General features: G+C 42.9%; 2 protein-coding genes across 2 annotated transcripts in view; one reads left to right on the forward strand and one right to left on the reverse strand.

Moving 5' to 3' along the window:
- The first annotated feature begins 1,019 nt into the window (after nucleotides 1–1,019).
- Nucleotides 1,020–7,666, forward strand: hsd17b8 (hydroxysteroid (17-beta) dehydrogenase 8). The gene is made up of 9 exons (XM_085790283.1): nucleotides 1,020–1,327; nucleotides 2,419–2,621; nucleotides 4,038–4,154; nucleotides 4,274–4,369; nucleotides 5,042–5,127; nucleotides 5,827–5,911; nucleotides 6,379–6,421; nucleotides 6,549–6,623; nucleotides 7,377–7,666. The coding sequence occupies exons 1-9, from the start codon at nucleotides 1,276–1,278 to the stop codon at nucleotides 7,394–7,396; spliced, it is 777 nt and encodes a 258-aa protein (XP_085646409.1). The 5' UTR covers nucleotides 1,020–1,275; the 3' UTR covers nucleotides 7,397–7,666.
- A 3,308-nt stretch (nucleotides 7,667–10,974) lies between these two features.
- The window catches only part of col11a2 (collagen, type XI, alpha 2), a 34,552-nt gene continuing 18,981 nt past the window's right edge, over nucleotides 10,975–26,545 (reverse strand). The window contains exons 28-62 of the mRNA XM_085790522.1: nucleotides 26,153–26,206; nucleotides 25,977–26,030; nucleotides 25,798–25,842; nucleotides 25,467–25,520; nucleotides 24,902–24,946; nucleotides 24,732–24,785; nucleotides 24,509–24,562; nucleotides 24,258–24,311; nucleotides 23,957–24,154; nucleotides 23,019–23,072; nucleotides 22,807–22,914; nucleotides 22,608–22,715; nucleotides 22,446–22,499; nucleotides 22,267–22,320; nucleotides 22,062–22,169; nucleotides 21,359–21,412; nucleotides 21,204–21,257; nucleotides 21,056–21,109; nucleotides 20,677–20,730; nucleotides 20,477–20,584; nucleotides 19,455–19,508; nucleotides 19,293–19,346; nucleotides 19,139–19,192; nucleotides 19,004–19,057; nucleotides 18,660–18,767; nucleotides 17,606–17,659; nucleotides 17,225–17,386; nucleotides 17,054–17,107; nucleotides 16,873–16,908; nucleotides 16,725–16,778; nucleotides 15,965–16,250; nucleotides 15,161–15,273; nucleotides 14,979–15,047; nucleotides 13,358–13,600; nucleotides 10,975–11,338 (exon numbers count right to left, since the gene is read on the reverse strand). Of these exons, the coding sequence (XP_085646648.1) occupies nucleotides 11,192–11,338; nucleotides 13,358–13,600; nucleotides 14,979–15,047; nucleotides 15,161–15,273; nucleotides 15,965–16,250; nucleotides 16,725–16,778; nucleotides 16,873–16,908; nucleotides 17,054–17,107; nucleotides 17,225–17,386; nucleotides 17,606–17,659; nucleotides 18,660–18,767; nucleotides 19,004–19,057; nucleotides 19,139–19,192; nucleotides 19,293–19,346; nucleotides 19,455–19,508; nucleotides 20,477–20,584; nucleotides 20,677–20,730; nucleotides 21,056–21,109; nucleotides 21,204–21,257; nucleotides 21,359–21,412; nucleotides 22,062–22,169; nucleotides 22,267–22,320; nucleotides 22,446–22,499; nucleotides 22,608–22,715; nucleotides 22,807–22,914; nucleotides 23,019–23,072; nucleotides 23,957–24,154; nucleotides 24,258–24,311; nucleotides 24,509–24,562; nucleotides 24,732–24,785; nucleotides 24,902–24,946; nucleotides 25,467–25,520; nucleotides 25,798–25,842; nucleotides 25,977–26,030; nucleotides 26,153–26,206 (2,964 nt within the window). The 3' untranslated portion in view covers nucleotides 10,975–11,191. The remainder of the gene's footprint in view (nucleotides 11,339–13,357; nucleotides 13,601–14,978; nucleotides 15,048–15,160; nucleotides 15,274–15,964; nucleotides 16,251–16,724; nucleotides 16,779–16,872; nucleotides 16,909–17,053; nucleotides 17,108–17,224; nucleotides 17,387–17,605; nucleotides 17,660–18,659; nucleotides 18,768–19,003; nucleotides 19,058–19,138; nucleotides 19,193–19,292; nucleotides 19,347–19,454; nucleotides 19,509–20,476; nucleotides 20,585–20,676; nucleotides 20,731–21,055; nucleotides 21,110–21,203; nucleotides 21,258–21,358; nucleotides 21,413–22,061; nucleotides 22,170–22,266; nucleotides 22,321–22,445; nucleotides 22,500–22,607; nucleotides 22,716–22,806; nucleotides 22,915–23,018; nucleotides 23,073–23,956; nucleotides 24,155–24,257; nucleotides 24,312–24,508; nucleotides 24,563–24,731; nucleotides 24,786–24,901; nucleotides 24,947–25,466; nucleotides 25,521–25,797; nucleotides 25,843–25,976; nucleotides 26,031–26,152; nucleotides 26,207–26,545) is intronic.

Here is a 26,545-nt window from a genome sequence, read left to right on the forward strand (position 1 = left end):
CTATATTATATCTGTCTTTACACTACACAGTGCCCTCTGGCGGTCACACGTCGTTACTACACCCCTGCATTTTCAAAATTAAAAATATCAATACGATTACGCAAAATTACACAGCAATAGATGTACGTCGTTATGTCAACGTTGTCTCTAGTTTAGTCGTTAAAATGTAAACCATCAATATTTGTGCGAGGGGATTGGTAGTACTTTGGAAGACTTAATACGATAGCGAATATCATGGCATATACTGTACGTTGATGATTGATTCATTTTATTTTGAAAGTGCTGATAGGAAGTAAAGCTATGCTATATTATATCTGACTTTCTTTTTACAGTCTATGGACTTTACACTACACAGTGCCCTCTGGCGGTCACATGTCGTTACTACACTTTATTTTAAAATTTAACTGCAGATAAACAACATCACAGTCCGTGACGGTCACCGTTGATAAAATAAATAAATAAAATGTTGTTGCTCATTAACCGCTACGTTTTTACATTTTTTTCATTTAAACTTAGGGAGTTACGATAACACGAACACACAGGTAACGTGCTAACGGCTATGAATCGAGTCACTGTGTTAACGACACCGTTCTTCTGAATAGAGAGATCTATTGAGCTAAATTACACAACGTCGTTATGTCAACTTTGTCTCTAGTTTACTCCTTTAAATTTGAAGCATCAATATTTGCGTACGCTGTTGATTGATCCATTTTATTTTGAAAGTGTTCACAGGAAGTACAGCTATGCTATATTATATCTGACTTTACACTATACACTGCCCTCTGGCGGTCACGTGTCGTTACTACACTTTTCTTTTTTTTTAAATTGCAGATAAACAACATCACAGTCCGTGACCGTCACCGATGATAAAAATGAATGAACAAATAAAACGTTTTTACTCTTTAATCGCTCCGTTTTTACATCGTTTGTTGCAACTTTGGGAGAATAACTTGCTAGTGAGCTCGTAACACAGTGTAGCTATCAAGCTAGTTAAATTACCTAACGTGATACTTCCGGTAAACCCTTTCAAAATAAAATCTAGCCGGTCATAAGCCTGTCATTCATTGCGCTGTCACACGACACGAGAGGGAACAACCTGAATCTGATTTAGATGAAATCAAACTCCGGATTCAGGACAAACAGCTACATTTATTTGTAACAACATGTTTTTATTTTTATTTTTATCCACATTGAGCTGTAAAGTTGAACAGTTGACGGTGTTTGGCGCCTCCAGTGGACAAAGACGAAAACTACAACAACACGGAGTAAAGCAACATGGCGGCGCCCAGCAGCAGCAGACTCATATCAAGGTTGACACTGGTCACTGGTCAGTTTCTGTTTAAATAAACACTGTACAGTTTGTCTCGAGGTGTTTGACGATAAAAACAACCAGTATGAAGTCGGCTTGTTGATGATTTAAGAGTTTTCCGTCCTGGTTTCAGCCTCAGTCCCGGTGATTTTTCTCCATTTAACCAAACCGATGTTTGAATCAAACTTTAACTCTTGTGTAAAGTTACTAATTTACTACAAACATTTGCTTCTAACACCTCTGTTACTGCTACTGTTAGTTATGGAGTTAAACCTCTGGTCTGACTCGTGTCTGTCAAACAGCAGTAACATGACATGAATCAAGATCAAGACAGACTGATTAAAAAAGAAACTGGACGAAATGTGACAAATAAAGTAAAACCTCTGATGTTTGTGCAATATTTACATTAACCAGAGCTGCAGATGATAATTATTTAGGCTATGTTAATCAAAAAATCTGTGAATATTTTTGATTATTTCTGTGATATTTCTCACTGTTTTTATCCATTTTAGACACAAAATCATCCACTGTAACATAAATAACCCCTGTGTTGTCCCGGGGTTTTTGACCCCAAATGAAAACTGATTCTGTCATAAATGTTTGTTTTTTCATCAAATGGTCTGAAAATAATGGGGGTTGTTCAATACTATGATCTTCACAACAAAAATACATTTGAAGTAATTTGATTGAATTATGGGTGTTTTATTGTGAGGTGTAATTCACCTTGCAATAAAGAAACTGGACAAAATGTGAAAAATAAAGTAAAACCTCTGATGTTTGTGCAATATTTACATTAACCAGAGCTACAGATGATCATTAATAATTAATGTTTATGCACATAGTTTTTTGTGCACATGACAGTTAGTTGCACAGTGAACTTGACTCCTTCTCTTCCTGTCTCTGTCTGTCAATTCAATTCAATTCAATTCAAGTAGCTTTATTGGCATGAACAGAAACCCGTTGTTGCCAAAGCACTGCACAAACCACTCACAAATACATTTCAATATAACATATATACAGTACATATACACATCTCAATATTCAATATCTCTCTGTCTGTCTGTCTACCTACCTACCTACCTGTCTCTCTGTCTGTCTATCTGCCCCAGGTGGGGGCAGTGGGATCGGCCGGGCCGTGTGCCAGCGTCTGGCTGCTGAAGGAGCCTCCGTGGTGGTCGCTGACATCAGCCGGGAGTCGGCCAATCAGACGCTGCAGAGTCTCAGTCTGCAGCTGAGAGGACAGGGACACATGGCGGCCGTGGTGGACGTGTCGTCCAGACAGAGCGTCACACAGCTGCTGACAGATGTTCAGGTGGGAGGGTTCAGCTGCTGACAGATGTTCAGGTGGGGGGGTTCGTCTCTTCCTCCTGCTCCTCTTCCTCTGTCTCTGTCTCTGTCTCTGTGGCGTAGCCAGAAAAAAGACGTTGGGTGTGCACCTGCAAAGACTGGGTGTGCCACATTTATTTTCAACAAACTGAGTGTTACACCTCCATAAATATTCAAAAGAATTCCAACATTATATGTTGTGTGCGTTCTCATCAGTAATAACAAACCATGTGTTATTGGCTGTCAACAAGCCATAGGCCTTTAACTATCAGACACAGACTGCACATAATAACTTGGGTTTAACAGTGGCATCATGGCAAGCCTGTATGATCATACTTATCTTCTAATCTATATGCAACTCTGAGTAAAAAAAAACTGCTTACTAGTCAACAGTATAAAAATAATATATAATATATAAAAATTAGATCCGACGCATTAATAGAGAGAGGGACAAATAAACATATTGTGGAGCTGCAGCAGAAGAAACGTGGGAGATTATCTATGAGAAAGTTCAAATGTGGTTGGTAGAACAAGAAGAGAAGAGATGAAGTGAAGAGAAGATGGGGAGATATAGGTATGCAGCGAAGAACAAAAGAAGATTTTAGTTTCTAATCAAACCTCAGCAAACGAGGGAGAGCTGCTCTGATCAGTGTTGAGCAGCAGCTGAGCAGGTAACTGACCTGGGACCTGCTGTCATTCACTGAGCTGGAGCTGCGCGCTACGGCACAGAGCTCAGGTCAGGGTTAGACATTTATTGACTGATCGATAACATGTTAGTAGCTATAGACTGTAACAAAAACAAAAAATGCATCAAATTTTTGGGTATGCCAGCTTCCTCTGTGGGTGGCACCGGCACCCTGGCACACCCGTGACTACGCCATCGCTCTGTCTCTCTGTCTCTCTCTTCCTCTGTCGTGACCATTGATGTCACCATTACTTGTTTTCACAATGAACCGTGGTATTAAACGCCATAATTAATTAATCGTGAAGATTCCTAAATACCGTCACTTTCCCAAAAAGATGATGTTGGAACTTGGAACCTTATTGCCAGATGCTCAGATACTGGTTCATTTAACTAACGTAACATTGAATTGGAATTTAAATGTTAGCCTGTCATTTTTAATAATAAAAAAAAAAAGCAAAACAAAACAAATAACGATTAAAATAAACGCAAACATTTGGTATAGATAAAAATGTATGACCTGAATATTTCAAACGTTTACCCTGGGGGTTAAGAATTGGTTATACATTAATAGATACTTGAAATATTTAGTGTAAACAATGAGTAATGTAGTTATATTTTAACTATATTTGATTTTACACATTCATAGTGTTGTGTTGTTAATTAATGCAGAATAATCGTAACACTGTGATTATTTCTCTGACCATAACCCTCTCTTAGACCCGGTTCTTCCAGCCTCCCTCGGTGTGTGTGAACGCCGCCGGCGTCACTCAGGACGACTTCCTGCTCAGCATGAAGGAGGACGACTTCGACAGAGTCATCAGGGTCAACCTGAAGGTAACAGCTCAACATCTGGATCAAACCAACATCTGGATCAAACCAACAACATCTGGAACATCTCTAATAACAGAGTTAAACTTGTCTCTCTCTGTCTGTCTGTCCCCCCCCCCCCTCAGGGTTCGTTCCTGGTGACCCAGGCCGTGGCTCAGGCTCTAGTCGCCAGCGGAGCGGCTAAAGGATCCATCATCACCGTCGGCAGCATCGTGGGGAAGGTGAGACACCTTCTATTCTAAAGAGAGGTAAAGAAAGGTAAAGAGAGGTAAAGAGAGGTAAAGAGAGGTAAAGAGAGGTATACATTCTTGCTCAAACAGTTTCTTCTAATGCTGCAGCTGCAGTAGTTGTGCCTGTTCTCTTCTCTGCCCTGTGAGATTACTATTTTGTTCTTTGTATGTTTTGCTATATTGCTTATATTTACTGATTCTTAATTGTATTGTACAAGTGTTGTGTTGTGTCTTGTGTTGTACGTTTGTCTGCGTCTACTGTGTGATTGTATCTGTATCAGTTGTTTTTGTTCTACTTTTCCTTGTTGGACTTGGAAGAATAGAATAGAATGGTCAGTTTTGACTGAATGTTTGGACTCCAGGAAGAATAGCTATGCTAATGCTAACGTGCTGGTGCTAATGGAGATCCAATCAATAAAATGAAATGAAATGAAATGACAGGAACGATCATGGAGACAGAGGATTAGTTCCTGAGTGCTGAGGAAGATGAAGAAGAAGAAGAAGAAGAACTGAGAATCCTGAGTGACCTGTGGTGACCTCTGACCTACAGTAATGCACCGTGTGTGTGTGTGTGTGTGTGTGTGTGTGTGTGTGTGTGTGTGTGTGTGTGTGTGTGTGTGTGTGTGTGTGTGTGTGTGTGTGTGTGTGTGTGTGTGTGTGTAGGTAGGGAACATAGGACAGGTGAACTACTCGGCCTCTAAAGCCGGAGTGGAGGGTTTGACCAGAACAGCTGCTAAAGAGCTGAGCAGGTGAGAAGAGGAGGAGGAGGGGTGTGTCTAGAGTGATGTTATATCTGTCGCTCTGGTTGTGTCTAGATGGGGTAGCTACATGATCTGCAGGAAGCGACGTAGAATCTCACCAAATCCCGCTGGAAGTTGTTTTGTTACTATGGAAACGGTCACCGCTCCGGCAGCGATAGCACAGTAGTACTGTGTAGTAAACTAATAGATGAACAAACGACGGTTGAAGCAGCTTCAGGTTTCCTGGTGTAACCGTTAGCAACGCCGTTCGCCGTGTGGTAGACCCGGGTTCGATCCCCGCTCAACCTGTAAATGTCTGTAAAATTTATTGTTTTAAATTTATATTCCAAGTTCACATTTTGAGTTTCAGTGGTCGGGTTTAGACAATGAAGTTCGGAGTTGGTTTAGTTTAGTAAAAAGACCAGTAGAGGCTGGACAGGTCAGATCAGTAGAGAGAGTCCAGTGACTCCAGGAAGTAGAAGGAGCACGTTGGAGCTGATCTGTAGTAAATCTGACGGCAGAAACTTCAGACCAGATTTGGTGAGATGCTACGTCACTTCTTGCAGATCATGTAGCTACTTCATCTAGACACAACCGAGGAGGAGACTGATCCTTCTTCTTCCTCCTTCTCCTTCTTCTTCCTCTTCCTCTTCCTCTTCTCCTCTTCTTCCTCCTCCTCTTCCTCTTCCTCCTCCTCCTCTTCCTCAGGTTTGGGATCCGTTGTAACTGTGTGCTGCCAGGTTTCATCTCCACGCCGATGACGGACAAAGTGCCGGAGAAAGTTATAACAAAGGTAGAAAACACGTCACTGTTGTTCTGTTGTGAAGCTCAATGACACTGATGAGAAAACTGAACTTATTTTTAACTGTTAATTATGATCACAAAACAAGTTGGAAGAGATGGTGGGAAGTTTAAAACCAGTTTTTCAAGTTAAAAGTCGCAAATTTATCCGAAAAAACTCAGAGAAATTAAAGATCTGATCAAAGTTTCAGATAAATAAAGACATTTCTGGGCTAAAATAACAAGTCTATCAAACTTTAAATTCTGACTTTTACACTTTTTTAAAAAACACATCCTAACTCTCTTTTGTGACAGTAAATAAAATCATTTCTCCAGACTCTAACACAGTGAACTCTGAAGAAACAAAGTTGTTGCTTGGATTTTCTGTGTGTTTTAGTTTCCATAGAAACAGACGAGCGTCTTCATCCGTCTGCAGCTCCAACAGAATATTATTGTTGTTGTTGTTGTTGTTTGTTTCAGATGAAGTCGTTGGTTCCTCTGGGCCGGATGGGAGAAGCTGCAGGTGACGACAACTTAACGTTTCTAACAAACAAGTCATTTTACAGTTTATAAAACACTCCTCTTCTCCCTCTTCATCATCTCTTTTCATGACTCATCATCTTTTTGCTGACTCATGTGTTGTTGTCCAGAGGTGGCTGACGTCTGTGCCTTCCTGGCGTCCGACGACTCTCGATACGTGACGGGCGCCAGCGTGGAGGTGACGGGTGAGAGACAGACAGAGAGACACAGAGACAGAGAGACACAGGCCAGAGGGTCTGGCTGCAGACCTCCACTGTCAGGCCACGAACACATAAATCATATTTACATTATTAAGCCCCAAGAAATAAAGTATGGTCATATGGGAAACTAGAAAATATATATGTTCCTCCTGGTATACTCGCTTTTAAATTATATTTACCTACATTATATAAAATAAAGCCCCAAAAAATAAAGTTTGTTCTGTGCCCTGCCCTGAACGGGTTTCGAACCCGGGTCTCCAACACCGTGGGCGACGATGCTAACCATTTCGCCAAAAGCTCAACGGGCACATTGGTTACCACGACTTTTAAGGGTGAGTGAGTTTAACTCCAGTACCGCTAACCACCCGCGGACCTCCGTTACACACACACACACACACACACACGGTATAGCCAATTTAGTTTTAATTTTATTCATATATTAAGCCCAGCGTTTGTCCATTATTGACCACTTTTTCTTATTCTTCATGTTTAAATAAAAAAAAAAACTTCACAAATACATGCTTCCGGTTTATTCGCTTTTATTTTGAAAAGCTTCGAATCGACTTCCGTCCCCACAGTGGAGGTCTGCAGCCAGACCCTCTCGACACAGGAGGAAACTAAACACAGAGTTTAAACTGAACTGAACTGACTCTGTCTTTGTGTCTTTGTGTCTCTGTGTTTTTGTGTCTTTGTGTCTTTGTCTCTCTGTCTCTCTGTGTCTCTGTGTCTGTGTGTCAGGTGGACTTTTCATGGGCTGAACCAGACGTCCGTCCTGAAGGAGTCGACTTCCTTCCTGTCCAGTGTCAAAACAGTAAAACTCTCCGTTTGTAACGTTTCTCTTCAGAACATGTTTGTATTTTTATCGACGATGACGACGATGATAATAAGAGATGAGATGATTATTTTCTGCAGCAGGGAATCGAACCAGCGATCGTTGGTTCACACCGACCCACTGTGCCTCAGAGCTCTGAGCTGAACTTTTAACTGTTGTTGTTAAATCCTGTTGGAAGTAAAAACATGAAACCGATCGTCACAGTTTCCTGTTCTCTGCTGCTGTGATGTCGTTAACATGACTCAGCTGAAAAATGATCCCACAGATCATGACACTGCACTTTCTCCTTAGGGCCACAAAGTCACATCACAGCTTTTAGTTTCAGACTCAGGTTTAGTTTCTGTCACTTTGCAGCTGCAGTGAAATAAAAAAAACTTTAATCTACTTTTATTTGAATCAGTAAAACTTTTCAGTCCGTAGTTTTTTCATGAAAACAAAAAAACAACCTGAGAGAGTTCATTCACTGGATCATGATTCTGCTATGTAACATTTACGTTCACTCACACATGATGGTTTTATTTCTGGTTTAAACTCGATGATTCACAGCTTTATGTTTTAAAATCTGTGAAGTTTTTCATTAAACAAATTAAATTTAAATCTTTAAACTATCGTCTCCTCTTTAAACAACTGACCACAAGGTGTCGCTGTTTGACTCAGAAACAGAAGAACAGAAATTAAAGAAGACAAAAGTCAGATTAAAGTTCATTTTCTGATAATATCAAACATTATTCTGCATTTTACTTTTACATTACAGACATAAGAATATAATAATAAGAATAAAACATAAAGTATGTTCAACTTCCTGTGAGCAGCGGGACCGGTGTCGCCCTCTGGTGGCCGGTGGTTAGAAAGACGTTTGGAAGAAAAACACGAGTCGAGCAGCTCTTTTTAAAAAGATTATATATTACAGAAACAGGAATTTAAAAAAAAATTACTTACACACATTTTAAAATAATACTTTTTTCTCTTTTCAGCACCATATTTTTTTATGTTGAAATGTTTCGTCTTTTTCAACACAATGAAAAACAAACAACAAGTTGAGGTCGTTCTCTCTGGAGAAGCTCAAGGACAGATTGTGTTTTTTTTTTTTAGTTTTTATTTTATTTTTTAGGTTTCGGCCTCCTGCCCCCCCCCCCCTCTCCCCCCTGACCCCCCCTTTACCCCCCGTCCCCCCTCCATCCCCTGTTATAGTGAAAAAAAAAGACAAGACAAATAAAAAATAAACCCATGTGTGTGATTCTCCCACAGCCACAGACAATAATCATCTTATTGATCATCGTATTGATCCCCGGGGGCCACAGGCTCGTCCCCCCCCCCCTCTTCTCTCTCAGCCTCCCTCCTTCACGCTTTAGTCTCATGGAAATAAACCAAATAAACCAACCAGACGACGGTGTTGTGAGTGAATCGGTTGCAGCAGCAGCAGCAGCAGCGATGGCGACAAAGAAGCTGCACAGACCTGGAGAGTCACCGTTTAATCTTTACAGTGGAGGCATTAAAAAAAAAAAATCGAACAGCACAGTACAGTCGATGAAAAACACTAGAAAAGGGATGTTACAATAAAAAAACATGGCCACAGATTCTTTGGTTGTACAACAGGAGTTTGGACAGGGCGAGTTCCACTTCAGCCACAGGAAATAAATACAAATGACATTTATTTTTTTTTACCACATTGGACTGGAGTATTCGGTGGTTCTTGTTTTATTTATTTATTTATTTATTCATTTATTTATTATTTTAATCTCAAAGCACCCTGTTTGTTTTAAATAAATACAATAGAATATCACTATTTCTGTACAAATGGATGTAATGCACATTTTCCCCAGTAAAAAAACAAGAGAGACAATGAAAGAAGATGGAGGCCTCAGAGTGAATAACAACCACTTGATGCTCGGGTGGATTTAGCACCTGGCCACGCAGTTTCATGCATTTTACTCATCTGATCTGATTTACATGTTTTAAAAAAGCCCTGATGATGATGATGATAAAGATGAAGTTCCTCAGCTTGGATGCTGATTGGATGAAAAACTAAAAAAAGAAAACCTAATCGTAGCATCCAGGAAGTGAGTGAGGAAACACTGTGATGTCATCGAGCCCTTTAAAAACACATCAGAAACATGTAAATACAGAGACATGGAGTTTAGTTAACACAGCTGACAACACAAATGGCTTTTTAACAAAAAAATAATAATAAATCACAGGCTGCAGGTTTTACCCAGCAACAGGTGATGCTGCTGGTGGCGTTCAATCTTTGGTTTTCAGAGGGGAAGAGTGTGTGTGTTTCTGGTGCGAGCAGCGTGGTCGATCAGAGATGATGTCATCACCCCGGAGGAGGAGGAAGAAGGAGGAAGTGGTCGTTGTTGCTAGGTGACGTAGGCTACATGAGCTGCAGGAAGAGACGTCCTAGAAAACATGCGATCTTTACGTCCAGGCAACCCCGTAACTCCTGTTTTTCCGCCCTGTTCCTATGGTTACCAGTTGGAACGTGCAGTCAAACCAGTTCCCAGTTGTAACTCGTAACTCGCCTGGAAAGGCTGCAAATCTGAACCTAAACCCAGAGCGATAGATATAACATCTATCGCTCTACCTAAACCAAACCAACGGCTTCACTTTACTTAGCTACCAGCAGACCTGAGATCAGCCCCAACTGTCAGCACCTTTAAATCCAGGTTAAAAACATTTCTCTTTTCACGTGCTTTTTATAGCCGAGCTCTTTTTAAGAACTTTAAACTTTATCCATTTTCTTTTCTTTTACTTTTTTATCCTTCTTTGCTCCTGTTTTTAACTCTGTGTTTTTTGTTCTTTATGCTGTTATAATGTAAAGCTCATTGAGTTGTCTTGGTATGAAATGCACTAGGCCTGTATAAATAAAGATGCCTGACTTTGCCTTGCCTTTCTTTTGGGGGTTTTTTCTCCCTGTTTTACACCTGTTCATGTCAGTTTTACTAAACTGAACCAGTCAGGAGTTCTTCCAACGAGATGTGGTCAGATTCTACATCGTCACTTCCTGCAGCTCATGTCGCTACGGCAACCGGCTGCACTTCCTGTCCCGTCCTGAAGGGGGCGACGACGTTCAAACTCGCTGCTCGCACACGGGACGAGAGAGAGTGACCCAGGTGAGTGTGAGAGGGGGAGGAGGGGGGAGGTAGAGCAGGTGAGATGAGTGGAAGACAGAGAGAGAGAGAGAGAGAGAGGGGGGAGAGGGAGGAGAGGGAGAGAGGGGGGAGAGGGGGAGGGGGCGTCCGGCCTCTCTCTCCCTCTCTCTCTCTCTCTCTCTCTCTCTCTCAGGCCGGTGAAGAATAAAACACTGTTTGTTTTTATTTTCGACGAACTCGCTCCTGGTTTTCTTTTTGTTTCTTGTCGTTTCTCGCGTTCCTCTTCCTCTTCTTTTTCCTCTTCTTCTTTTTCTTCTTCGCGAGTTTGTCTGTTTTTTTTCTTCTTTTTTTTAGATTCCTCTCCTCTTTACTTTTTTTTAGACGTCCATTATTTGTTGGGAGGATGTCGCTCTCCCCAGGCACGTACTCGAGTGTGTGTGAGACGAGTGTGTCTCACAACAGCATCTGTGTGTGTGTTTATGTGTGTGTGTGTGTGTGTGTGTATGTGTGTGTGTGTGTGTGTTTCATATCATTTACAAGTTAATTTACAAATTACTGGGCGTGTATGTTTATTATATATACGTGTGTCTCTAAGTGCATGTGTGTGTGTGTGTGTGTGTGTGTGTGTTTTAGCCTTGGAAACAGACAGGTCCCACTTCAAAGCCAAACTGCTGGTTGCTCTCCCCAAAGTCTGACACCTTGATGTCCAGCAGAGGAAGATGCTCCACCTGAGGTGTGTTGATCTCCAGCACCGTCCTGTCGAAGCCTTTACGATACTGTGGACGCACACACACACAAAAGACAAAACGAGTCAGAATCACACAAAAAAGCTGTTTGTCTACGTCAGTGTGGAAATGTTCCTTTAATTATGTCGATTTAATGATGGATTATGATCTGTCTCTTTATCAGGAGATTCACTGTGAAGTTAATGAGCAGCAGAATCTCTGTTGTGTTCAGTGTTAATGTCATTATTATTATTATGTCAAGACAATATAATGAATTAGATCATTCTCAACTGTCCTGAGATAAAAACTAATTTACATATCTGGAAATTCAATATTTCAACCCTGGACCATTATTAGAGGGTATATGAAGGCTTGTTTTTACTTTTTAAATTAAAATGAATGAATAAACAGATTTATAAATGCAAATCGCTGCAAATCAAGGTCAACTAAGTTCCCGTATGCTTTTCTTCACCCTTTTGAGGTAATTAATTTTCCAAAGGGTTTAGAGAAATTAAGAATATTTAAAAAACACACAGGTAAAGTTAAAGGAACATTAAGTAAAACATCATACGTCAACAAAATACTTCTTCTAAACTAAAGTACTTAGCTTAAACTTAAATAACTTATTATAGTTGCCAAAAATAAATAACTTAAGGTGGTTATTTGTCCGATAGAGGATTATTATTCTGCAAATTATTTATTTGTGATATTTTTTAACTGTACTTAAAGTGAAATTCCGGCGTAAGTGTAAACCATGGTCAAACACACCGTAACACCGAGTTAGACCCCCCCTCGAGAGATCAATCTGCCCGACCGCTACATTCACGAGATCCACCAACTTCAGCAAATACCGCAATATCGCCACACACGGCGCTGTCCGGATCCACTGTCTGACCGCAACCAAAACGCCACCATTTGCCCAAAATAATGCTCAGAACTGCACCAAATGTCATCAATAGTACACACAGGGTCCCAGCACGTAGTACGAGTTGTCAAACATCTGCTAGCTTTGCCTGTTTTCTTTAGCAAGGAGATGCAACTCAACTCACCTACTTCTCCTCCGGGAGCCGCTTGTTGGTGAGGAAGCCCTGACGAGTCGATCACCGAGTGCACCGGAGTTCCGCAGCTCTTAAAAATGCTCATTTGCGCCTATATCGTGGCCAGCACTCGATAATAATAGTTATAAAGTGATATGCAAGATAAAAAAAAAAAAACTCTGATTGTATTTCCATGAGGTAATTGTTGATTGAGCTGCGGAACTCCGGTGCACTCGGTGATCGACTCGTCAGGGCTTCCTCACCAACGAGCGGCTCCCGGAGGAGAAGTAGGTGAGTTGAGTTGCATCTCCTTGCTAAAGAAAACAGGCAAAGCTAGCAGATGTTTGACAACTCGTACTACGTGCTGGGACCCTGTGTCTACTATTGATGACATTTGGTGCAGTTCTGAGCATTATTTTGGGCAAATGGTGGCGTTTTGGTTGCGGTCAGACAGTGGATCCGGACAGCGCCGTGTGTGGCGATATTGCGGTATTTGCTGAAGTTGGTGGATCTTGTGAATGTAGCGGTCGGGCAAATTGATCTCTCGAGGGGGGGTCTAACTCGGTGTTACGGTGTGTTTGACCATGGTTTACACTTACGCCGGAATTTCACTTTAAGCCCTTTTTATGCTGCTTTTGATCCAACGTTGTGGTGCTACAAACAAAATTTTGTTGTGTTTTTTAGGGAATGGTAATAAATCTATCTATCTATAAAGCATCAGACTAAAATCTAAATAAAACAATGGATGCAAAAATAAATAAGTGTTTGTCATCGTCTGTGAGGAGATTATTATGTATTATCTCATACTGGAGGAGAGCGTAAATGTGACATTAGACCAGAAGCCAAATATCACCAAATATCTGTGATATCAGATTAATTAGGCTTCATAACAGAGGAGATCTGATTGAACAACAGCAGAGTGTGTGTGTGTGTGTGTGTATGTGTGTATGTCTCTGTGTGTGTGTGTCTCTATGTATGTGTGTGTGTGTGTGTGTATATGTGTGTCTCTGTATGTGTGTGTGCATGAACTCACAGAGCAGCCGTCGACCAGGGCCTTGATGTAGGGGTTGGTCTGGTAGCTGAGCTCCTGGTCGTTGGCGGCCTGCAGCTGCAGCGCTCGGCCGTAGCTGCTCTTGGCGGCGGCGCGGCGCTCGGCCCAGGCCACGGAGCGGTGGCAGTGGTAGGTCAGGTTCTGCCGCGCCTGCACGCTCAGCAGCCGCAGGAAGCCCAGCTGCACCACGCCCACCGGCTCGCCCAGGGAGTCCACGTAGGAGAACTGGGAGGGGACAGGAAGTCACGTTAAAGGAGACATATTATAACACCTTTACACAGATTAAAGGTCCAGGGAGTCCACGTAGGAGAACTGGGAGGGGACAGGAAGTCACGTTAAAGGAGACATGTTATAACACCTTTACACAGATTAAAGGCCCAGGGAGTCCACGTAGGAGAACTGGGAGGGGACAGGAAGTCACGTTAAAGGAGACATGTTATAACACCTTTACACAGATTAAAGGTCCAGGGAGTCCACGTAGGAGAACTGAAGGGGACAGGAAGTCACGTTAAAGGAGACAGATTATAACACCTTTACACAGATTAAAGGTCCAGCTTGAGTTGTTTTGGGTTGATGATGATGAGGTAAAGTTGGAATGGTTCTTCAGAAAAGAAGTCTTTACTAGAGCTACTTTCATAAAAAGTGCCTGGTCAATAAGAAAAAGTGAATTATTTATGTGAATTCCATGTGGTTTTTGTTTTGTTTGTTGTCTAAATATGAAATGTGTCTTGTAAGCCCTTATAGGCTGGACGCCTTAATTGGTGCATGACACTTAAATCAATATAAATTTAATTCAATTCATTCCAGTGTGTAATAATTGTCATGGTATATTGGCAAAATATGAATAAACTACCCATAAATATATTAGTATAAGTGTATAATCACTATAAAATAAAGTTTGTTTGGTTTTCTCTCTCTCTTCTCTCTACTCTTTTATATAAACATATAGCAAGGGTCTTGCTTTAGAGAGTGTCGCCATCTTGCGCCGCCATGTTTGCACGGCAAATCCAGCCAACTAGAGAGCACGTTTCATGAATTTCACGTTCATTAATAAAATGTTATCGTAAAATGGTTTAGATCTTCACCTCATCGCTCCATGCTCCTGAAATACTCCCAATTATGGTAAAGTGTTTTTTGTCCACGGAGGCCACCGTCACTTTGCCGATGGGAGGGGTGCAAACTAGAATCTGAACGCTAGATGTCACGATTTTACCCCCATTTTACACACTGGATCTTTAAAATAGTTCCCAGGTGACAAACATCACAGCTTTCTGTTCAGAACGGCTGGTTTCAGTGTCTGTCCCTTTAAATGCTAATGAGCCACTTCTGGCCCCGCCCCCTTCTACTGGTACCAGGTAGGGGTGGGGTTATGCAAATTGGAAAACTAATGACATCATTATCAGACAACAGCTTGAAAACCACATGGATTTCAACCTAGGGAGCCTAAAAGTACAGATTTTTTTTGTCAATTCTCACATTTTGGGGCCTGAAGGCAAGAAAAACACCTAAATGTACGTTAAAGAGCCTTCAAACTGTGATTTTTCCATAATAATAATAATGATCTCCCCTTTAAAGATGAGAGGATGTGAAGAGAGTGACTCACCTTGCTGCCAGTGGAGAACTGACTGTACCACGACCCGGGGGTCTCTGAGTCCCAGGAGCTCATCTTCACCTGAGGACCAGATCAGACACGTTGATGTTTGGACCAGTTTGTTTCTTTTCTAAATAAAACTCTTAATCTTGCTGTATATTCCTCTCTCTGTGTCTCTCTGAGCTCTAACTGACCGTGTTGATGCTCTTGCTGGGATACAGACACGTCTCAGCTCCGTTGGTGAAGTTACAGAAGACCTTGAAGGAGTCTCTGGAGCAGCCCTGGTTGGGGTCGATCCAGTACTCTCCTGCAGGAAACCAGGATTTAACACAATGTTCATTCAGTCTATGTTCTTAGCTGTTGTTTTTAAAGGGATAGTTCAACATTTTGGCAAGTTGGCCCATTGCAATTGTCCCTATAGTCATAGCAGTAGGTTTGTTAGCGTTAATTGTCGGTGCAAGCTATTTTTAGAACGGCGGAGCAGAGCCGTGAGCTGCTCAGAGCTACAGTACGCTAAGGAAACTCATCAAATACACAATCCAACAACTCCAAAACGCTCTGGTGGACAAGTTGTTACCAGACAGAGTTGTTTTAGAGGTAAATTCATACAAAACCGCTGATGCGCGTTGCCTTCAGGGACAGTTTTTCATCAACAGTCTCTGTATTTCCCTCTAAAACAACTCTGTGTGGTAACGTTGTGTTATTATCTCATAGCGTGGTGAATGTGCAGCTCACAACTTGTCCACCAGAGCGTTGTGGAGTTGTTGGATTGTGTATTTGATGAGTTTGATGAGGGAAACCAAGAAATCCCATAATGAGCCTCCGTAGCGTAGCTCTGAGCAGCTCACGGCTCTGCTCCTCCGACAATTAGAGGTAACAAACCTACTGCTATGACTATAGGGATAATGGCAATGGGCCAATTTGCCATAATATTGAACAATCCCTTTAATGAAAACAGAATCCCCGACACCGGTTTGTTTCTGTGTGTGGGCTCTCACCGTCTTTGAGGTCGGGCTGGCTCAGGTGCAGGTCCTGGCAGGTGCGGGCTGGACTCTCCTCGGTGCCCAGAGGGAAGCGCATGGTCTCGATCTCCTGCCTGAGGGAGTTGAGGGAGCCGAAGATCTCCTCCATGCCCTCGCTGCCCGTCAGGAACTCGCTGCCGGCGGCGTCCGAGGCCGGCATGTCGGGGTCGGACTCGGGCAGCAGCTGGCTGGCGTCGATGGAGCGCTTGGACTTGGGACTCCTCTGGATGGGCAGCGGCTGGATGACCTCGCCGGGGGGGCCCTGAGAGGAGGACGGGTTAGATGAAGACGTCAGTGATTAATCCTACGTTTCCTCAAGTGTCATCAGGACTTTACACTACCACTGGTCATAACACAACAAAACACTACATATGGAGCATTTAAAAAACAGATAAAAACATGATAACCAGCTCTGTGAACATTAAGGGTAGTTTTCTTATTTTAGATTAATAAAAACAGTAGGCGCTTTACTCCATGCACATCATGACAGATGGACTTTAATGAATCTCAACAGCACTTGACGACACTTATTGTGGATTAAATGCACTTTAACATTGTACCACTCCGTGCTCCTTCCGCCTGCAGCTCCCACTGTGTGATATTTTGTATTTGAACCATGTTGTGCTTTGTTTTAGTATGAACCGCGGGACCCGGGAAATTAGCTTTAGAGCTAAATCTGTTGATGAATATGCAGAGTCTGGTTACAAATAAACAAATAACTGAAATGAGAACGTACCGGAGGTCCAGGAGGTCCCTGGACTCCCTTCTCTCCCTTGGGACCAGCGCCTCCCTGAACACAGCACAGAGAGAGGAGAGTTTAGTTTGACAGCATTAAATTAAATCAGTGCATTTTATTGTGTTACAGACTTGTACAGGATACTCACAGAAGAACCTTTAGCTCCCTTGATACCTTGAGGACCCTGGAAAAGACACAAGACGTTAGATTTAGTGTTTATGACGAGGACAGAGTAGAGACAGAGTAGAGACAGTAGAGGTAAAGACAGTAGAGACAGTAGAGGTAGAGACAGTAGAGACAGTAGAGTAGAGTAGAGGGACGGTACTCACAGGCAGACCAGGAGGACCAGCGGGGCCGAGCGGTCCGGTTCCTCCAGACATTCCCTAGAGGGACACGAGGGACAGTGAGGACACGATGTTACATCAACATTAGAGGAGCAGACGGGACAGAAGACAGACAGACAGACAGACAGACAGAAGACAGACAGAAGACGGACTTACGTTCTCTCCTTTGGGTCCGTTGGATCCCTGAGGTCCGGGCAGACCCCGGTCTCCCTTCTCTCCCTGCTCTCCCGGGGGTCCGATGAGGCCGATGAGACCGGGGTGTCCCTTCTCTCCCTTGGACCCGGGGTCGCCACGGAGACCAGGCAGACCAGGAGGTCCCTGCAGGAGGAGGAAGACGAGGAGGAAGGAGAAAGGTTTTAGTTGTTACAGTCTAGTCTCACAGCGCTGGAAACCCAGATGGGAGATGGAGGGAGATTGACTATCATTTCTTCTTTTTCTTCTCTTCTTTTTGTGTGTTTGGACCCAAATGTTATGCTTTTAATTATTTGTGTCAATAAAACTAACTAACTGAATAAAAGCTGAGTGTAGTTTTCCTACCAGAGGTCCAGGAGGTCCTTTCTGTCCTGCAGGTCCTGGAGATCCTTGCTCACCCTGAAACACACACACAGGTGAACAGGTGAACAGGTGAACGGGTGAACGGGTGAACAGGTGAACAGGTGAACAGGTGAACATCACACACACACACACACACACACACACACAGAGTTAGGTTGCGTCCACATCAGCCTTGTTCAGTCCGGTTGAACTGAACCCTGCAGCGTTTTCGTCTGTGTCGGTGTGAACGCTGGTGTGGACCAACGAACCGCTCTCTGGTCTCGGTCCGCTACCAACTGAACTCTAGAGCGGTTTACTTCTGGTGTGAACCCGTCTTCATCAATAACAGGATGAGCATCGTTTCATTCATTCACTCAAGGAGATGTCTAAGCAAGAACGGCTGTGATGAACCAACTGTGTGATTTTAAGGTTAAAGGAACATTTAGCAAAACATAAAAAAGTGTAAAAAACCCAGTAGTACTTAGCTTAAACTAAAATAACTTATTATATTTGTCAAGAATAAATAACTGAAAGTGGTTTCTTGTCTGATAAAGGATTAAAATAACATAAAGCATCAGACTAAAATCTAAATAAAAAACAATGTGAGGAGATATTTATATTAGATATTTGTGCAACAATTCTAATGTTTTTCACATACTTTGATTTTTGTCTTCTATTGTTTTTGTTTCTACTGTTTTATCTATTTCTATTATCTTATTTCATGCTTGTTCACTGTTTTCTGGATGATGTTTTCTTCATTTTTGTCTTAATTACTCAATAATATTGTATTTTGTATTTCGTGAAGCTCCTTATAACACATTTGTCAACTATTTTCCAGGAGGCGTGTGAACCCTGTGTATGACCAATAACTACGTGACGTTTGTTGTCACGTGACTTTTGTTTACAATTTTTGGACCGTTGTAGTTCGGTCTTTGTGAAGGCAAACCGGACCAATTGAAAATGTGCAACAATATCTCGTCTTTGCCTTAATTAGAATCAGATAACGGACCTTTTTGTGTGCACCGGCCCTTTAATGCTGCTCTGTCTGGCCACTCACCACTGATCCCGGCAGACCTCTGAGACCTTCTGTTCCTGGTTTTCCCGGGACCCCCTGGGGGCCGACGGGTCCGGTTTTTCCTGGTGGTCCGACGGCGCCGGGGTCTCCCTGCAGACGATGATACAGAAACATGATCAGACTGTTTTATCACTGGTTCTTCTCTCTGAGCATCATGTTAACAGTCTGAGTTATGTATCAGAGTTGGCTGATGGAGGAAAAACATCCTCAGTTTGCAAATGATCTGAGAATAAAAGATTTATTCTGGAATAATCAATGGGAATGATCATCAGAGGGAATTATGGGATGTTTATATTGTTTCCTTTGAGTTGAGAGATAAAACTCACCTTGGTTCCCTTCTCTCCCTGACGTCCCTCTGGTCCTCGAGTTCCTGCTGGACCCTGGTGGAGAAACACAACGAGTTTTTATTCTGTCAAATCTAATAATCTGAGATGTAGATGAAGCTGAAGTTGGAAGTTTACCCTCTTTCCTGGGGGGCCGAGGGGGCCGTTCTCTCCGGGGGGTCCAGGGGAGCCCTGAGTCCGGAGGCAGACAGAGGAGGTAAAACATTTTATCAACATTCATCATTCAGAAATCTGAATTATTTCTGAATTATTGAATCTTTCTTCCACTCACAGACTCTCCAGCTTCTCCGTCTTCTCCTCGCTCTCCTTTGGCGCCGTCTTGACCCTGAAGGGAAACACATCAGCTCATTACATCTTCTTCTTTTCCAGAGTTCATGTGTATTAAAGAAGTTAAACTGAAATATTTTTATGATGTAAAAACACAGATACTCACTCTGGGTCCCAGCTCGCCGGGAGGACCGGGGTCGCCGGGGAAACCCACGGGGCCCTGCAGCAGAGAAGAAGAAGAAGAAGTTAGACAGGAAGTCACGAGCAGAGATGGACAGAGTACTCCACCCCAGTACAAATACTACTGGTCAGAATGTACTCTGTTACAAGTAAAAGTATCTCAGTGGACTGCACCCCAGATGTGATGGACTTTTACTACTTAATGTATCATCATGTATACATTTGCCACATAGCCCACCATGATGTACTCATCTTTTTCTTTTTCATTTTACACAACTGCAACGTAAATGTTTGTCTGTTTTTTGTTGTTGTTTTTCTTATTGTTATCATGTCTATTTTTGTATATGTTTTTTTGTGCACAGTCCCTTTATGTTGTGATGCTAAACTTCTCTTGAAAAAAACAATATAAATATTATTTAAAAAAAGAACGACACCAAAAAAAAGAAAAAGAAAAAAAAGTAGCTCAGTCGACATGTTACTCCAGTAAGAGTAAAAAAGTACTTGCTTTTAAAGGTACTTAAGTATCCAAAAGTACATGCTTTTAAAGGTACTTTAAGTCAAAGTCAGAGTCAGAGTAAATGTCTTATTCTCCACATCAATGAATGACTCTAATAGTTTGTAAATGAATGTAAGGAGCTTTGAACTCTTGTTAGTGAGAATGAACTCTTTGCTGCTCAGCTGCACTGATGTGCTGCTTTTAGGGGTCAGGGTTTCCTTCACAGACAAACACAGCTGCTGTCCAATAGGAGTTTAGAAAAAGACCTGAAAGTAACCAGTACTTTTCAGCCGTACTACTAATTAACTCCAGTAAAAGTACTAATATTTGTCTTGGAAATGTATTCAAGTAAGAGTAATAAGTACCAAAGAAATCTGATACTCAAGTAAAGTACAAATGAATTTACTTGCAGAGTCTAAAGTCACTGATCTGTGTGTGTGTGTGTTGGTGTGTGTGTGTGTGTGTGTGTGTGTGTGTGTGTGTGTGTGTGTGTGTGTGTGTGTGTGTCGTACAGGGTTTCCTTTGGGACCGTCGTCTCCGGGTCGTCCTCGTCCTCCGGCCGGTCCGGCGGTTCCCGGTTGTCCAGCTTCTCCCTTCTCTCCGCGTTCTCCACGAGGTCCCTGCAGACACAGCAACACAACGCTGTGTTAAAGTCACGGACGTTACCGACGGTCAGTGAAGGCACCGGCTCCTGATTCGTCGACAAACTCACCTTCTTTCCGGGCTCTCCGACTATTCCCGGGGGTCCAGACTCTCCTGGTTCTCCCTGCCGACACACAACAACTCTGTCAGCTCAACAAAACTCATGACAATATCAAGATTCAAGATTCAAGACTCAAGACTACTTTATTAATCCCTTAAAGGACAATTCCATTTGGTGGCTCGCACACCATGCTCATAGCACAAACACACAACAGCACAAACACACACATAACATAACAGAGAAACCAGGAAGGAAAAGAGAGTTGGCAGCTGTGTGCAAAGTCTGCCAGTTGCATGTAAGAAAATGAATAAATACATCATTAAAAATGGGAATTCTAATAAATATCACCAATACAGCTAATGAATGAGCATCTAATCTCCTCTGGTACCTTCTCTCCAAGAGGTCCAGGGTTACCCACACCACCAGGAGGACCTTGAGGACCCTGAAAGACACAAATAAAAACAATTCAGATTTAATCATTTATGTTTTTCAGTTGAATATTGTTTAAATCTTATAGATCAGAGCTGTAAACTCACGTCAGCTCCACTGGGTCCAGCGGGGCCGCGGGGGCCTGGAGGACCGGGGGGTCCCTGGAAACAGAGAAGATCATCGTTGTGTCATGATTCATTCATGAGGACAGAGAAGAAGCAGGAAGGATGAAGGATGGAGATGGTGTCGGTGTGAAACTCACCAGAGGGCCGACGTCACCGGTCTCTCCCTTCTCGCCTGGAGGTCCTGGGAGTCCCTGCAGGTCAAAGGTCACAGGTGAACATCACAAACATCACAAACACGGCCGGCCCAAGTCTCCACAGGGCCCTAAGCTAAATGTTATTATGGGCCCCTCTATTGCTACCAATAATACTGATTATTAATCATTTACACACCCACTACAAACTTATTTCATTTCATTTCATTTTTCGTTAGGAATCATCATCCTAGCCTGGCATGTTTTTACCCATCTATGGTTTTTAATAAAGCTTTATTCTATTCTATTCTATTCTATTCTATTCTATTCTTAACCTGAAATGGAACCAAATTCAGCTAAAAGTGCAGCCTGGGGTTGATTTACACTTGTTGAACTAGGCCGACAACTAAAAGTAACACAATAGCATTTGCTGTAAACACATGATCTGTGTTTTTATATTTGGTTTTAAATGAACTGCAGCAGCAATGTGAAACAACGATTTGAAGTGCAACAACAATTAAAGGTAATTGTAATTACGCAGGATTTCTCTAGGGATCGACAGAAGTTACGCATATTGAAAATTGCTTTTTGGGGCCCCAGTGGTCACTGGGCCCTAAGAAGGTGTTTAGTTCTGATCACAAACACATGACAACATAAAATAAAACCCTCTCTGAGAGCAGAGCTGCGTCTCTCTGGGTTTATTTTGTACCTGCAGTCCGATGGGACCCGGCGCTCCGGGGAATCCTCTGGTTCCTTCGTCTCCTTTGGCTCCGAACGGCCCCTGTTGGCCCCTGGGACCCAGCTCTCCATCCGCTCCCTGCAGCACAGAGGAGGTTCACATGATCACATAACTCAAAATACAACTAATATACAACAACTACAACCTGTGCAGACTGTCAGGAGTTTGGACTTACAGCGGCACCGGGCTGACCGACGGGACCCATGGGTCCAGGTGGACCAGGAGGACCCTGCAGAGGAGCAGAGGAGCAGAGGACAGTGAGACGGACAGAAGAAACAGCAGCACTGGATGGTTTTTATTCTGATTTCTCATTTGATATAATGGAAGAAATGAATCCAGGTCGGTGTCACTCACATGTTCTCCTTTGCCTCCCTTGGCGCCCTTCTGACCGGGCTCTCCGACCTCGCCCTGAGACCACAGGAAACATCACGTTACAGCACAGCACTGATAAACATCCCATAATGCACTATTAACAAGCTAACTGAGGTGTTGGTGTGAAGACTGCTGGTTTCTTGCCTTGTCTCCGTCCTCTCCCGGTACTCCCGGTGATCCAGCGGGGCCAGGCAGACCCACCGGCCCCTGAACTCCATCACGACCTGCCGGGCCGATCGGACCTTTCTCACCCTTCACACGAGGAACAAAGTGGAAAAAAAATCAGTCGATGTAATTTATTTTAGGATCTGAATCTCAACGTGGAGTGAAGTCCAACACTCACAGGAACTCCCTTCTCTCCAGCGTTGCCCGGCGGCCCCTGAGGACCGGGTCGACCAGGGGGTCCAACAGGTCCAGCTGTCCCAGCCTGTCCCCTCTCACCAGGAGACCCCTACAGAGAGACAGCAGCATGAAGACAGTTAGATGTTAGATACCAGCGGTGTCTTTAAGCTCCATCAGCTGGAGCTGGACTGTGATGAGCGGTTTGACACCTACAGCCGGTCCAGGAGGTCCAGCTGGTCCTTCACTGCCCTTCAGTCCTCCACCGCCCTGAGAGGACAGAAGAAGAGGATTAATACGTATGAATGTCCCAGTCAGTGTCTGCTTCATCATCATCATCACTAGCCATGTTTCCATCAGCTGTTTAGATCATCTAGATGTATCGCATCAGAAAATGATGATGGAAACGCTGTGATTCAAACTAAAGTCCCCTGATTGTTGATTTGAAAGGGATGGAAACAGTCATGTTGGAATTAAGTGACGCAGCCACTTTCACCCCATCTGCTCCCGTGTTGCAGTTCACTCACAAGACAACATCAGGGTTTCCTCTACATGTAATTGATCGTGGCACCGCCACGGCAAAATAAAAGCCCCCAGTGCCCCCACACCTTCAGAATGATGTTTTTTTTCTTTTTCTTTTCTATGTTAAAACAATGTAAAGCAGGGTTTCCACTACCAGTTACCATTACTTTGCCCCTTTCCACTGCACAGTTCTTCATAGTTCCTCCTCAGTAAAAACCAAACTCAATGTGTTCAAATTACTATCTAGATAGATAGATAGATAGATACTTTATTTATCCCGAAGGAAATTCAATTTCTCAGCTGCACAATAAACGAACAGTCATTCAAAAGCAAGACATAAAATAGTAAAAAATAGTGCATTGAGAATAGAATAAATAAAAACAATAGATTATAAAAACAAAGCAAACAAACAAACATAAATAGCCTATGATAATAAACATATGCGCTAAATCGCACTAATGTGTTCAAAGTGCTATCTGCCCCCCATCAGACCGTCAGACCGGAGGGGGGGGGACCAAAGTCTGTACTTTTAATGGAAACACACAGGATTCTAATTTCTTTTAATGCACATTTCCCAGTAATTAGAATCCCTCTGGATGGAAACATGGCTTCTGTCTCCGTCTGGTACTCACAGGCGTCCCAGGAAGTCCTCTCTCTCCGGGGAAGCCTCTGAGTCCCGAGGGGCCGTCCTTGCCGGGGCCCCCGGGGGGGCCGGGGTCGCCCTTGGTGCCCTCCTTCCCTGAAGGACCAGACAGGCCCTGCTCTCCGGGGGGGCCAGGGGGTCCGGGGTGGCCGCGCTCGCCCATGGGACCGGTCTCTCCTGATGGACCCTGAGAGGACGGACAGATTGTTGTTGTTGTTGTTGTTATGAAAACTGATGGGAGTTGTTGTCACGGTGATGAGAGGATGATGAAACACGACGAGACGACTCACCTGAGGTCCAACGACTCCCGGAGGCCCAGGTGGACCCATCTTCCCTTGGAAACCCTGTAGGAGACAAACTGAGTTACTAGAAGATCTAGAAAATACTGAAACTCTGTGCAGCTGTTGAGATGTTGAGACGTTTAGTTCTTCATGATTGGACATGGAACAGGAAATATCCCAGTGCATCAGGAGAAACAGCATCAACCTGACTGATTTCAAGAGGTGAAGCAGTGAATGAGTTTCAAAAACATCAAACTTACAACTTCTCCTCTCTGTCCGGGGTGTCCAGGCAGTCCGTCCTTCCCTGGAGGTCCCTGAAGGAGACAGAAACATTCAGGATTAAAAATCAACTCAAAGCCAAATATCTCAAACTAAATCTGCATCAGGGAACAAAGTGCTGTAACTGTCTCAGTGATAAAACCTTCAACATAAACTACACCAACAACCAATCGTCTAGAAACTGGAATCAAAGCGTGGTCTTACAGGAGGTCCCTTTGGTCCGGGGAAGCCGTTGGCTCCCTGAGGTCCAGGCAGTCCCTGAAGAGACAACAACATGAGATACAATAAGAACACATGATAATATCACACACAGCCATCAGGTGTCTGATTAGACTGAACATGAACGCTCTGATCAGGCGCTGCAGAGGACTCACCCTCTCTCCAAGAGGACCAGGAGGGCCGTCGCTTCCAGAAGTTCCCTGATGAGACAATACAGAAACATTACAGTTAATAAACATAAACACATATTTATTATTAGGAAAAGAGCTAAAAATTATTACTATTACTATTTGTTTTTAGAATCAGAATCAGAATCAGAATCAGAACTGGTTTAATTGCCAAGAGCAGTAAAGGTCAGTTTACAGCACAAGGAACTTGTCTTGGTGTCAGGTGCAAATATAAAGGTACCAAAAATAGTTTAAAGCGAGGGATAAAAATAGAATTAAGAATTTAAATAAAATGGAACAAAACAGAATGAATAAAAATATTCTAGTGCAAAAGATACGCATATACTATAAATATACATATACTATATAAAATAATAGAATAAAGATATACCGGTATACAACATTAAAAAAAAAAATTAAATCTAAATTTAAGTTTAAATTCAGATTGTTAAATTGTTTGATGTAACCAGTGACTAACTACTATTCATCATCATGATAATCCTCACTGAGCTTGTCTTTATTGGACACAGATGATTTATTAGCGGAGACAAACCTTTGCTCCTGGTTTCCCAGTTGCTCCTCTCGGTCCCCTCTGTCCTCTGGGGCCCTGAAGGTCACAGACAGAGTCTCCATCAGTCAAACACACAATGCACATGTGATGCTACATGCAACTACACAAGTAACACAACAACAGCCTGTGTTTTTTGTCTTGTTTTGATGGTTGAACTTGAAACCGAGTTCATCTCCAACCATCAGTGACACCGAGCGTCTTCAGGACTGAAGTTTTCAAACAGACTGATGATGAGCTACTCTTTAATATCACAAGAAAACAAACTGCATTCAAGAGTCTGAGAGGAAGGAAGCAGCTGAATATGAAGCGTTACCGTTGGTCCTCTCTGTCCTCGGGGTCCGGCTTTACCACCCAGACCCTGGAAGGAGAAACAGTCACAGACTCAAATCAGACAGAAGAACAAACTGAACATTATTATAACTTTACAGGAATCCGTCAGTCTGGATCGTCTCTGCAGAGACAGAGATGTTTAATCAGGATGAATCCACTCACTCTGGTTCCCTTCTCTCCGTTTGAACCAGGGAATCCTGGGAATCCAAGAGATCCCTGAAAAATAAACACATCAACACCTCAACATCAGTTCTGTTTCTCATCTTTAAAGACGTCACAGTGGAAGACAGATGCTGTATACAGTATATTGTATGTGTGTGTGTGTGTGTGTGTGTTACCTTGGGTCCTTGTCTTCCAGGATATCCAGGAAGTCCTGGTACACCGAGTTTTCCCTGGAATCACATGATGAGATCGGTGGTGTTTAAAGATTACTGACATGTTTGTGACAAATTATATTAGAAAGCTGAGAAATAAGGCCTTTAATTGAGGAATATCGTATATGAAGGCTAAATGAGAAGCAGCTGATACTGTGCAGAAAACAAAACGTCGTGCAGAAACTCAGGTGTGCAGTATAAAACGGTCAACGGTTTTGTAAATATCAGATCTGGTGCAACTACGACCACAAGAGGGCGACACGATGACGTTTCCTCCTCTGGTGTGTTATTAAAAATGAGGCAGTGACTTGATTTCAAGAACATGAGAAATATTTTGGTAAATTTCTGGGAAGTTAT

This window comes from Trachurus japonicus, chromosome 11 (genome assembly GCF_045865225.1).
Source record: "Trachurus japonicus isolate A0001 chromosome 11, Traja_1.0".
Lineage (NCBI taxonomy): Eukaryota > Metazoa > Chordata > Actinopteri > Carangiformes > Carangidae > Trachurus > Trachurus japonicus.

Coding starts and splice junctions, on each gene's coding strand:
- hsd17b8 (XM_085790283.1), top strand. CDS start 1,276: ATGGCGGCGCCCAGCAGCAGCAGACTCATATCAAGGTTGACACTGGTC. Junction 4,155..4,273: donor TCATCAGGGTCAACCTGAAG/GTAACAGCTCAA, acceptor CCCCCCCCTCAG/GGTTCGTTCCTGGTGACCCA. Junction 5,912..6,378: donor CGGAGAAAGTTATAACAAAG/GTAGAAAACACG, acceptor TGTTTGTTTCAG/ATGAAGTCGTTGGTTCCTCT.